Source organism: Sander lucioperca, chromosome 5 (genome assembly GCF_008315115.2).
Source record: "Sander lucioperca isolate FBNREF2018 chromosome 5, SLUC_FBN_1.2, whole genome shotgun sequence".
Classification (NCBI taxonomy): domain Eukaryota; kingdom Metazoa; phylum Chordata; class Actinopteri; order Perciformes; family Percidae; genus Sander; species Sander lucioperca.
The window spans coordinates 38,971,378-38,983,037 of NC_050177.1; the positions used below are offsets into that span (position 1 = coordinate 38,971,378).

Here is an 11,660-nt window from a genome sequence, read left to right on the forward strand (position 1 = left end):
ATAGTATATTGATGTTTTAAAAATCCTTGATTTTTATAATTCAATTGCTTAAAGAAATAGATTGATTACATTTATTTTGTCACTCTGTGCTTAAAAGTAACAGTCTGTACGGTGGCCTGGTTTAGAATAGCACCTATGTAAACTAATACTATGTAAACTAAAATGATTACCAATGAAACAGTTCCTATGCCCTGTTCAGACAATAGCGCTGCGTAAAATAAACACAGACCCCTTTTTTCATTTGATTGACGCCACTGTGCTGACATCCAGAAATACTGGTTGAACCAGTTTTAACTGTTAGCGCAATGTATTGCCGGAACGGTACTGCACCAGCCAATCAAATACAGTACGTGCAAATGCACAGCTGGTAGATTGCTTTGTAGCGTAAATTACCTCGTGATTTTTAATCAGATTAAAAACTTCCTTGCACTGTTTTGGTGTCTGATCAGCCTTCAAAATGAACGCGTGCACGGCTGTTTTTGATCTCTGGGCTATAGTTCAGATCCTAAATGAATCTCGTTTGACTGCAAAAGCTAAAAATACATACTCTACATTCCCAAAGTCACCTCTGGCTGATTCTCAGTGGAGCCGCTCCAAGTTGTCCTCTGATGAGATCAGAGTATAGCTTGGCATCCTGGGTTTGAGGCTGGTTACTGCACACATGCATACAATACCTGCATATGTTGTAGTGTCAAAGATAAAGCACATGATTATACTATGGAGCAGTCAAAACTCTGATGCAAGGTTTTGTATCCACTGGCCAGCTGGGCCCCTGCTAGGGACTTGCTGCGGCCTTTCTGTGTGGATTTGCATGTCCCACCATATCTTTTGCCTCCTGGTTGCCTCTGGATTTTTTAGTTTCCTCCCACAGTGCAAATACATGTTAGTTAGGTGCTGTGAGGACTCTAAATTGCCTGTAGTTGTAAATGGCTGTCTATCTGTAGGTAGTCTGGCTTAACGGATGTACATTGCTGGGATAAAGCCTGACAACTGGCGCATGAGAGATGCGCCAGATGTCCCTCCACTCTCGCTATCTGCTATCGGGGCTTAGCACCGCCCAGAACAGTTATGATTGGTTTAAAGAAAACAAACAAACAAGCCAGAGCATTTTTTTCTCCATCCCAGAATAGATAGGTGGTGTAGCCAGACCATACTCCATCACTGACACAGCGCTGTGGAAATAGATATGGCAATGCAAGACTAGTCTATAGGTGTCAGCCCTGTGATAGACTATTGGTAGACAGTGGTTTTCCCTGCTTCTCAACCAGTGTGAGCTGGGATAGGCTTGCACAGAATATGCAGGTATAGATAATGGACAGATGGAAAAAAAAATAAAGTACAAAAAACGGTGACATTTTCCCAAATAATCTTTATTTAAAATACATAATGCAATGACAGCTGCTTGTTCAAAAGCAGCACGGTGCAAGCATTAGTTTGGTGTTCACTAACATTTAAATTGATACAAGAGCAACTGTTTTGGCCAAACTCATAGCCAGAGATGGTAAACAGTGATGCACAATGATAAATATGTCTAATACATTACACAGTATTAATGTTTTGTTTGTTTAATTGTTTCTGATTGAGAAATACAGTATAGTAATGTATATGACTTCATATTGCTAACAAAACCTCCCTGGTTAAAAAAACTGCACTAAATTTGCCCCAAATGTTAACCTGTCATCACTCTATGGGTCAACCACACAAACCCTGCAACTTAAACATGCATGATCACACACAGACAGCAGTGTCCCAGTACAGATAGTGCTCCCCCAACCAAACAACTCTGCAGTTATATGCATTTTGCCTATTCAATTTATTGTTGTTCTTCACAGCAGATTGTGTTAAATTACCACATTTATCACACAATACACCACCTATAATCATAAAATCATTAATAATAAAAAACATTAAAAGACCCTATTAAGTAATAGGCGTAAACACAGACCTGTACAATTTTTTTTTAAAACAATATCAGAAACCAGGACTGGCCAAGCCCCCGAATTTGGAAGTGCCAACCATTCTCCAATATCTGGATGACCCTGGAGACATTACAGGTATCATAGAGGCATCACTCTGACTACTGGCCTGTCATCACACCCTTTAAGTTATAACATCATAGGACATTCAGAGATAAACAAAGCTTACATGCTGCAACATGTAAAAGAAGACAATAATAAATAGTGATCTATTCAAGAGAATATATATTTTTTTTATATTTAAGGTGCAACCAAATAAATTATTAAAAAATTAACCACCAACAGATTTCCCTTTTAACCATACAATCACCATGCCCCATAGCCCCACATTCCAATATACTATCTTATTAAAGTGAGGTTTATATGCTTTCCTTTTTTTCCATCATATTCACACGCTCTCCACTAGGATTATATTAGAATTGGTATAAATGTGTCAATGTGCAAAACAATATCTACAGTTTTAACCAACAGTGTTGAGGTAAAGGTATTACTTTGGAGACCGAGCTAGGATGTAAGTTTTAACACGTGTATAACTTTATTATATTAATCTGCTTTAAAATACACACTAACATGTTTGTATTGAGGTGCAATGGCTCAGTTTAAAGTGTTTCTTTTTAAAATCTCTATAAAACAGGGCTCCAGTTGGACTCCAGTTGGAGTTAGAATAAAAAGACATTGATTATTTGTGCAGAAGTTTTTTAGTTTTCTTAATAATATGACATATTGAAAGTTTAATTGTTTTTTGATATTTTACAGGAGGCAGATGCAACTCATCAATGTGCAACCAAATATTATTGAGACTTTATGAATCAAATATGCATGCAAAATACTACTGTATATATATGTATTGATAAATGGTGCCACCTGATTGCTAGAGTGAAAGCTTAAACATGCTATAGCCTTTAAGTTTCTTACTTTTTATATTTTTCTTTCTGATTTGCACTGTTTGACATGCACTCATGGCAGTATAGTACAATGTACATGCTTTTAGTTGCCAAAATAACAAATGTTAACTGTTTTTGTCAGTAATCTCTTCTTTGTCTCTCAGTTATGGATATAAGCTTCTTATATTTTAATTTGGATCATTTGGTCACCTGTCTGTGCGTAGTCTTCTGTTAGGGCAACCTTTATTAATTCCTACCATAAATATTAATAGTTGTTTGGCTCAAACAGGAATTATGTGATTGTGGGTGCAATGTGAGTATTTTCCCTTTAAATTGTCTTTGATATGTTTTTGACTTTGAACGCTGTCATGATGTCAACAATAATTCACTTCACTTTATCTCTAACAACATACTTCTCATCCAGTGCTAGCTTTATTTGTACTGTAGGGAGGAATTCTGAGAGGATATGTCAACACTGTCACTGACAATTTTCCCAATGCAAAGTCTGCAGTTGCACAGAGTATTGCAGTCACAAATAGTGCAAGTCTTGTATGGTCTAGAAAAACTTATTTTAACCCTGTAAATAACAGACTCAACTGAAATATTTTCCTGCTACTCAAACTTCTGTAATCACACATGCTAACATATCATTCCTCTAGATAAGGCCGGGATGGATGCAGACGTTTCTGTCACACAGGTGGGCGGTATAACTGCTAATGACATATAGTAGATATATTAAGATTTGGCTATGCTGTTTGTATTAGTTTGTATTTGTATTTGTAATGAATTTCACATAAAGTACTTCGGAAGCATTACAACTCACTGCATGTTAATCAGTGCAGTTGTTCATTTAGGCAATGTCACTACTCATCAGACCAATAAAAACATGAGCCTGCCGATCCCCTTTTACACAAAAAAAAATGTGTATGCTAACAAAAAGTGAAGAAATAAAGACCGACAGAAGACATAGGCAGGGCCAAAATATGAAGAGATTATGTAAAACATGTTGCTTCAACTGCCTTTTTAACAGAAGGCATTTTGACAGGTGACAATAGAAAAAGAACTGGTGTAAATACTAACATTAATGATGGCTGAATTCCATTTAGCTGCTTCAGTTTCAGAGTACTGGTATTGTTCATGCTGGCTCACTGTCACACAGGCTCTGTCTGAAATCGCTCCCTTGTTTATTCACTACTCCAAATATGAAATTTCAGACACTTTATCATAATTTTGTGTTACCACTGAGTAATGTCATGGGACTGTAATTTCCACATCTTCAAAAAGCAAAAAAAAATACTTTTTTGTTCCATAGTGATAGTGAATTTTTGAGAGAACTATATAGTGCATACTTTTTACATACTCAAAATTCAGACACTCAAAGAAAATGGCGGAGGGTAAATATAGTGCACTATATAGTAAATAGGGAGTGATTTTGGACACAGCTACTGTCATGGCTTGAATAGAACAGAACCATTGTTAATGTTAGTACACCTGTGCTTTTCCTACTATGACAAGTCAACATGTCTGCTCTGAAAACAGGTCTATTAAGCAAAGTACAGTAACAGATTCTGTTGACTATGCAGGGCAATAGTTTTTGCAAGAAAATCTTCCACAGGCATGAGGAATGTTTCAGAATGCTCTCTTGCTAATCATTGAGACATGCACAGTAAACATCATTTGGCTGAGTCACTGACAATCAGTTGTCTTAAGATAAGAAAAGCCAGTGGTGGAAGGACATTACACATGCACTAACTGTACCCCAATGTTAAGATATGGTGCAGTTGAGAGACATGGCTTTAAGGGAATGTTGAAAGACACTGGATTCACAGTATGTTAAACCAAAACATTTCACCCCCACAAAAAAAGCTGTTGTGAGACAGTGGCGCAAACTGCACAATTTACCATCACATAACAGATATATCCTCAACATTTACTATGCAGTGTGCAGCTTTTAACTTCCATCAAGTATGCAGCTCTGCCACCACAGCCACTAGTAACATTATTTATAGTTCCTTAATAATAGATTTAACTAAGGCAATACAATTAGATATTGTGATGCTGTGATATTGTTACCGTTTTATACTGAAACTATACTGTGGTATAAATTTTAGGTCATACCGCCCAGCCCTAGCCTGTCCTATAGTGTGCGATGAAAATGCCATTCCTTATTATGTGATCTACGTCTAATGCCACTGAATAAAGTAATTTGTGTTTAATGGTTAAGTTGCAGAAAAGTGTCCACTGGCTTATTTGGAGGAAAAAGACACATCTCACACAGACCTATAGAAATATGCACACACATTGACACAGTCAGTACACACACACACACACACACACACACACACACACACACACACACACACACACACACACACACACACACACACACACACACACACACACACACACACACACACACACACACAAAGAAGCACACTTGTCTGCACTGGCACATACACATACACATACATGCAGAAAGGATGGAAGTATCGGTGGACAATGATTCAATCAGTAGTTACTATAGATCTTCAGGAAGGGGGTGCACATGTCTGAAAGAAAAGAGAGGAAGAGAGAACAAACAATATTTTGACCTTAGCTAGTAATATTCTTGGTAGATGCCCCAATAAATAAGCCTCTCTGGAGATAAAGTCAGAAGGTAGTGAGTTCTGGGGCAAAACACACAAAGAAACATACACTTGCACACACACATATTGCGTATACACACTTATTTTTTACCACTTTTGAGGACACTGCACATCCACAGTCCTATATTGACAGAGATAGGACTTCCAAGTTAATCTATTAATAACTGACTACAGGTTCTGGTTCTGTATGCTACAGCAACATTGTAATTACTGTGGCTAATTGCAATTTGTAATGTAACATGCAAAGATAGCAGTGTCCTTTCAGTTTGCTTTGACTTTGGTGGGTACTTTAATTTTAAAATTAGTTGTATTTCATATTTTTCTCCATACTGTCCAAGTCAAGTTCTATAGCAGACAATGGTATTCATGACAGACAACAAAAACAGTCCAGATTGGTTGACATGAGCAGGTATTTACCAAGGTGTTGGGGGTGAGAGCTCCACAAGCCGCTGGTTCAATCAGATGACCCAACTATGGTTGTCTATAGGTATAAGTGAAGAGATGCCCGACAACAAGTTAGCTTTCAGTCAATAGAGAGAGAAGGTTTGAGGTTTGTAATCCAATTATACTGTAGAAGAGAAGGAGCTATGGGAGTTGACGTGCTTAATCAATAGACTGAATCACTGTGACATCAGGCTAACACAAAAATCACTTCAGGGTAGGCAAATGGCAATTGATATGAATTGTAGAGATATGAGACATCGCAAACTTGTTTATTTCTGTTGTCATTTTCAGCCGTAACTGTAACGTTTAAAGGTCCTATAACATGCTGCTTTTTGGATGCTTTTATATAGGCCATAGTGGTCCCCTAATACTGTATCTGAAGTCTCTTTCCCGAAATTCAGCCTTGGTGCAGAATTACAGCCACTATGAGCCAGTCCCACAATGAGCTTTCCTTAGTGTGTGCCATTTCTATGTCTGTAGCTTTAAATGCTATTGAGGAGGAGAGTGGGGGGGCAAGGTGGAGGGTGGGGGTGTGGCCTTGACCAACTGCCATGCTTCGCTCATTTAAAAGCCATGATGCCTCTCTCTCGTGGGTGGGCCAAATTCTCTGGGCGGGCAAAGCAGAGAAAGGGGAGGTAACCTTTCTAGAGTTTAGATTCTTGGCCCAAGCCCGAGCCCGACCCGAGCCCGACCAGACTTCGGGTCGGGCTCGGGCCGTTATTTTCCGCCGCATCCTCGGGCCGGGCCCGGGCCGGACCCTTGATCAAGCAATTTTTTTTTTTTTTTTTATCCATTACCTTATTATCCTATTTGGGTGGGGAGATAGCTATGTCATAATCAGAAATATTATAAATATATATATATATAGGATATATAAAAGTAACAAAAGTGTACAAAAGTTAGGCTGCAGTTACAAAATGCAGCACGTGTCATGCGCGGAGTCTCCTCCTCTCGCACGCATCACACCGGGAGCTTGAAGATGTAAAGAAAAAAAGAAAAACAGGAGAATTAACTTTGAGCAAGTGTGGAGGAAAGTCGGAGGTATGGAAGCAGTTTAAACAAGTCGTGGGCAGTGACAACAATATGTTGTTCATCATTGTTTCTTTTTTTTACGTTTCTTCATTCAGATCCATTTGCGATCCGTTCCATTCTAAACAAACAGCGCAGTTTACATGCTTCGTCCTTGTTGCATTATTCTAAACAGATTTCTGCAGTTCAAACAACTCTGAATTGTAGTTGAGAACGTCAGTTATAACGGCCCACGTATTAAAAAATTGTCGGGTTTAAATCGGGCTTGGGCTCATAATTACAGTTAATGTGTCGGGCCGGGCCGGGTTCGGACGTAACGTGCTCGAGCTCGGGCAGGTTCGGGCTTGATTTTTTGGGCCGATCTAAGCTCTAAACCTTTCCCCTTATGATGTCATAAAGGGAAGATTCCGGATTGGCCCAGCTAAGTTTAAGCTTTAATTTTCTCAAAGGCAGAGCAGGATACCCAGGGCTCGGTTTACACCTATCGCCATTTCTAGCCACTGGGGGACCATAGGCAGGCTAGGGGAACTCATATTAATGTTAAAAAAACTCATAAAGTGAAATTTTCATGCCATGGGACCTTTAAAGATATATAGTTGAACACGATGGCCCAACCTATCTGGCGTTTCTGCTGTGCCTTTTTTATGTACTATGTTGCTTTCCTAGGGTCTTTGATAAACCAAATCTAGCATTACGAACAGCAAATGCTGGTCGAAATGACTGCTAGTTTTTGGTGCTGTCATTTTCTTTAGTCTGTGGCCCAACATGTAGATAAGGTCTCCAACCTAATGTTAATGAAAGTGTTAAAATATGAAAGCATTATACATGCATTTTAGATGAATGAGATGAGAGTATATCAAATTGTTGCTAGTCCACGTTTGCTCAGCACCGGTAAATTGTTTGTACGGGACGCCAGAGATGTTCACAAGTCATTTTTTGGAAGTCCAAGTCGAGTCTCAAGTCTTTGAGGGGCAAGTTCAAGTCAAGTCTCAAGTCTTTTGCCACGAGTCCAAGTCAAGTCTCAAGTCTCGGACCATCTGATCGGTTCCTAACACTGTATTGTTAAATCTTGTGAATTCAAAGCATGTCCTGTAGCTACCATCCATACACTACAGTATCAAAATCAGTTGTACGATAACTTTATGGGTTCTACTTAACACATCCCTCTAGCCCTTGGACCTGGTGAAATATTAACCTAAGTCTGTCACATCATATGGATACAACTATAAAGATACAATTTGCCTGCTCCCAGCATTAGCACAACACTGCGATGGTGAGCTTGTTACCTGTGACGATATATGCTAAATGTAACGTCTCTTTCACTCAAAAAAATGTCTAATGTCGAAGTGGAAATCAAGAGAATAGTGGCAGCGCCACGCCAGTTACAGAACAACATGTATGTCAGTGTTAGTCCAAATTACGCACAATAAGCATTTTGAACTCACTGATGTAATGCATTTATTTTCTAAGTGTTAGTATGCTCAGTGAAACTGAGTCCAGCGCGAGGGAGATCCGACTCAGAGGAGGAGAGGTTAGTGAGGCGAGCGTCTCCACGGCAGGTGACAGTGCACACGGATCCGCTGCGCCACACATGGATGAAATAATGAAATAGTAAATAGGACTACAGTAACAGAAATATGTGCAGAATTAATACAGTCAAGACGGCCCAGTGTTTGGTGGACCGGGTACACCTTGTTCACTTAATAGCCTACAAATCATCCATGGGATCAATTACGCATCACATGAGTTTGCCCACCCGACACAGCGTTTGTTCTGGGGAGATGGAGCTGTGTGTCCCGCCTTCTGTGCGCCATGGATGTCTGACCCTCAGCAACTACTAACTATGAAGATACAATTTGCCTGTTCCCAGCATTAGCACACCACTTTGCGATGGTTAGCTTGTTACCTGTGACGATATATGCTAAATTTAACATCTCTTTCACATTAGCAAGTGACTCGGGTGCGTTTTGAGATGCCTGATGAAGTTCGACGTTGTTGATCCAGCATTGTTTAGCTTGGTGCCACACATCTCGCATGTAGCTGTTCGCTTACTGCCACTGTTTACGGAGTTATTGAAAGTAAAACTAATGAGAAAAGGCACAACTCCGGGAGGACTTGATGTCACCATCCTCAATGCATTTTTTTATATGTGAGTGCGTGCACATAAGGCATAGCGCATGCGTTACGTTGCACATTATGGCAAAGGGCAGGGGACATGCAGCTCGTCATACATTTCCCCAACGTATATGCGCCAATAAAAGAAAATAGAAATACATGAATGAATTTAGATTTAAAAAGCAATGATTGCATGAAAACAGGTTGTTGACGAGTCTCGAAGCTCGAGTCCGAGTCAAGTCTGAAGTCTTTTGGGTCGAGTCACAAGTCAAGTCTGAAGTCAGCTGTTTGTGCAACTTAAGTGCGACTCGAGTCCGAGTCTCAGACTTGAGTCCCCATCTCTGCGGGACGCAGGAGTTTTTGTAAGTTATTGTAAACAAACACTGTGATTGGGTCTGTAGTGTAGGGAATTATGTCTAAAATAAGGCCCTAAGGCCTGTCAAATCTGACTCCAATTTATTAATTTCTGCACCTTCTTTTATTGGACTTAAATTTCCCAAAACACAACGATAAATCTGAGACGAAGAGTTCAGTTGAGCAAGTTTAGTTTAAAGTCCAGCATTTAAGCTCCAACACACGTGTGGGTTCATGAAAATGACAGAAGACATAAGAAAAACTACACAGTATAACTTTTTGTGTCTGAGCCGTGTGGTTTTTCTTTTTCTTTTTTCTTTTGTACAAATAATATTTTGGACAGAAACTGTTGTGTATATACCAGGACATGGGTAGATCATGCATTTCAAAATAGGCTAAAAACCTTTGTGTTTTTATTACACTACATCCCAGCTTGAAGTGATTTGGGAAATAAGAGTAGATGTTTATTTGTGCGTTTTGATTTTGAGATATGTGCTATTGACTAGTCCATACTGAAGAAAGATATGAAATTAACCCATGACCAGTGGCCTGGGCTTTATAATTTAGATTTTAAGGAGACAAGAATATGGGTGTAAACGTGCTTCAGTTTAAATAAGAGTCACAAAGCGCCTACTAGCATACAACTCTTAATTTAGTGGCATATGTCAATGGTATGTCACTAATGACTGTTGGTACTGTATGTTGCTGCTGTTCTACTTGCATATATCATTTAAAACAACACAACACACTTCCCATTGGCAGAAACCACTTACATCTGAATTTTGTACTGCCATACAGTGTGCCACTGCTGACTATTGGTTTGCTGCTGCTGTATTCCTCATGGAAATGCCACTCTTACGCTTACAGTATGCTATCAACATACTGGAAGATAACCATGCAACTGCCAGTGTTATACTTATACTTTTGTGGTAGCTAATGTAGAAGGGCAACTAACTGTACAGCTAGCATTGCCTGCAGAAATCTGACATACAAAACAAGCCATACAGTTGTTAAACTGTTATACTTGTATTACCAACTTAGTAGTCAGCACATTACAGTAAGTAACTACTGTGTTAAATGTGCAAAAATGCTACTGAATTGACAATTAATACTTGGTAGAATATATTAAGTGTTTTTTTCTTCTTTCTTTTAAATGTTTCATGTAAGAAGTGGTATTTGTCACAGTGATGTGTCGTTAGAGTGGCATATGTCAGTTAGGCATAACATTAAAGGATAACTTTGGGGTTTTTTTTCAACCTGGACCCTATTTTACTATGTTTTTGTATGTGAGTGACTGATGGGAACAACAATCTTTGAAATTGGTCCAGTATTAAGCAAGACCGCTGTGACTAGCAGCCACAAACCAAGCTGCAATGTAACCCTATAGGGCAAATGTGCATCATTCTTCATCCATTTAAAATAACACTACTTTTAGCGTGTATAGAGCCAACATATTTTGACATGTAAATCGGTAAACTATGTGTTTATTTCAACCAAAACTAGAGTTTTGGTTGTTGGAAAAGTGGAAAGACGACGCAAAATGGATTATACTAGTTTTATTTTGTTTATTTTACGATGCTAAAATTACTGTTTATTTACATAGAGTCTTAAAAAAAAGATCTTACTCTTTAAAAGAAAGGTTGACCTCCTCAGAAATCCTTTCCATAATTTTGTCAGACACTTAGAATAATCATCTGAGCTCGTCAGTGGCATTACAAGTACTTTTGTGAACGTAAATAGAACCTTGCACATTTGCCCTATTAATTGTGCTACCATTGTAGCTTGTTTTGCTGACTGCCGACAGCAGCGGTCTTGCTTGATACTGGACCAATGTCAAAGATTGTTGTTACTATTAGTCACTTAGACACAAAATCATAGGAAAATAGGGTCTAGGTTAATTATTAAAGTTACCCTTTAATACGGCATTGGCATATTTTAGTAAGATGTATCTTTTTATAAATGGCACACAGTCACAGCATATAATATGCCGTTAAAAATCAACGTGCTGGAAGGGAGAGGTATCTGACTGAACTAAAAATACATGTTTATGAGCATGGCATATGCAAGTAGAACATAAGCTGCAAAAATATTAGTGTACCACTAAAACAAGAGTAGCATACTATTGGCTACTTTTTGATCTTGGTGCTACTGGTAGTTTCTGTTGGAGGATTAAGGATATTATGGTGAGATTTCTTACTTGGTTCCCTCCTCTG

At 38.8% G+C, this 11,660-nt stretch overlaps 1 protein-coding gene across 3 annotated transcripts in view; it reads right to left on the reverse strand.

The window, feature by feature from the left end:
• Positions 1 to 1,349: 1,349 nt before the first annotated feature.
• The window catches only part of scn2b (sodium channel, voltage-gated, type II, beta), a 23,909-nt gene continuing 13,598 nt past the window's right edge, over positions 1,350 to 11,660 (reverse strand). Inside the window, exons 4-6 of one of the 3 annotated variants that reach the window (XR_004897395.1) lie at positions 11,645 to 11,660; positions 5,329 to 5,409; positions 1,350 to 5,286 (exon numbers count right to left, since the gene is read on the reverse strand). The exon at positions 11,645 to 11,660 is cut by the window's right edge and continues 177 nt beyond it. Coding sequence is in view for 1 of the 3 variants with exons in the window: in XM_031293232.2 (XP_031149092.1) it covers positions 5,379 to 5,409; positions 11,645 to 11,660 (47 nt within the window). In the remaining 2 variants the exon portion in view is untranslated. Of the gene's footprint in view, positions 5,410 to 5,922; positions 5,987 to 11,644 lie in introns of all 3 variants that reach the window. The other 2 variants (XR_004103947.2, XM_031293232.2) reach the window with 2 other exon arrangements.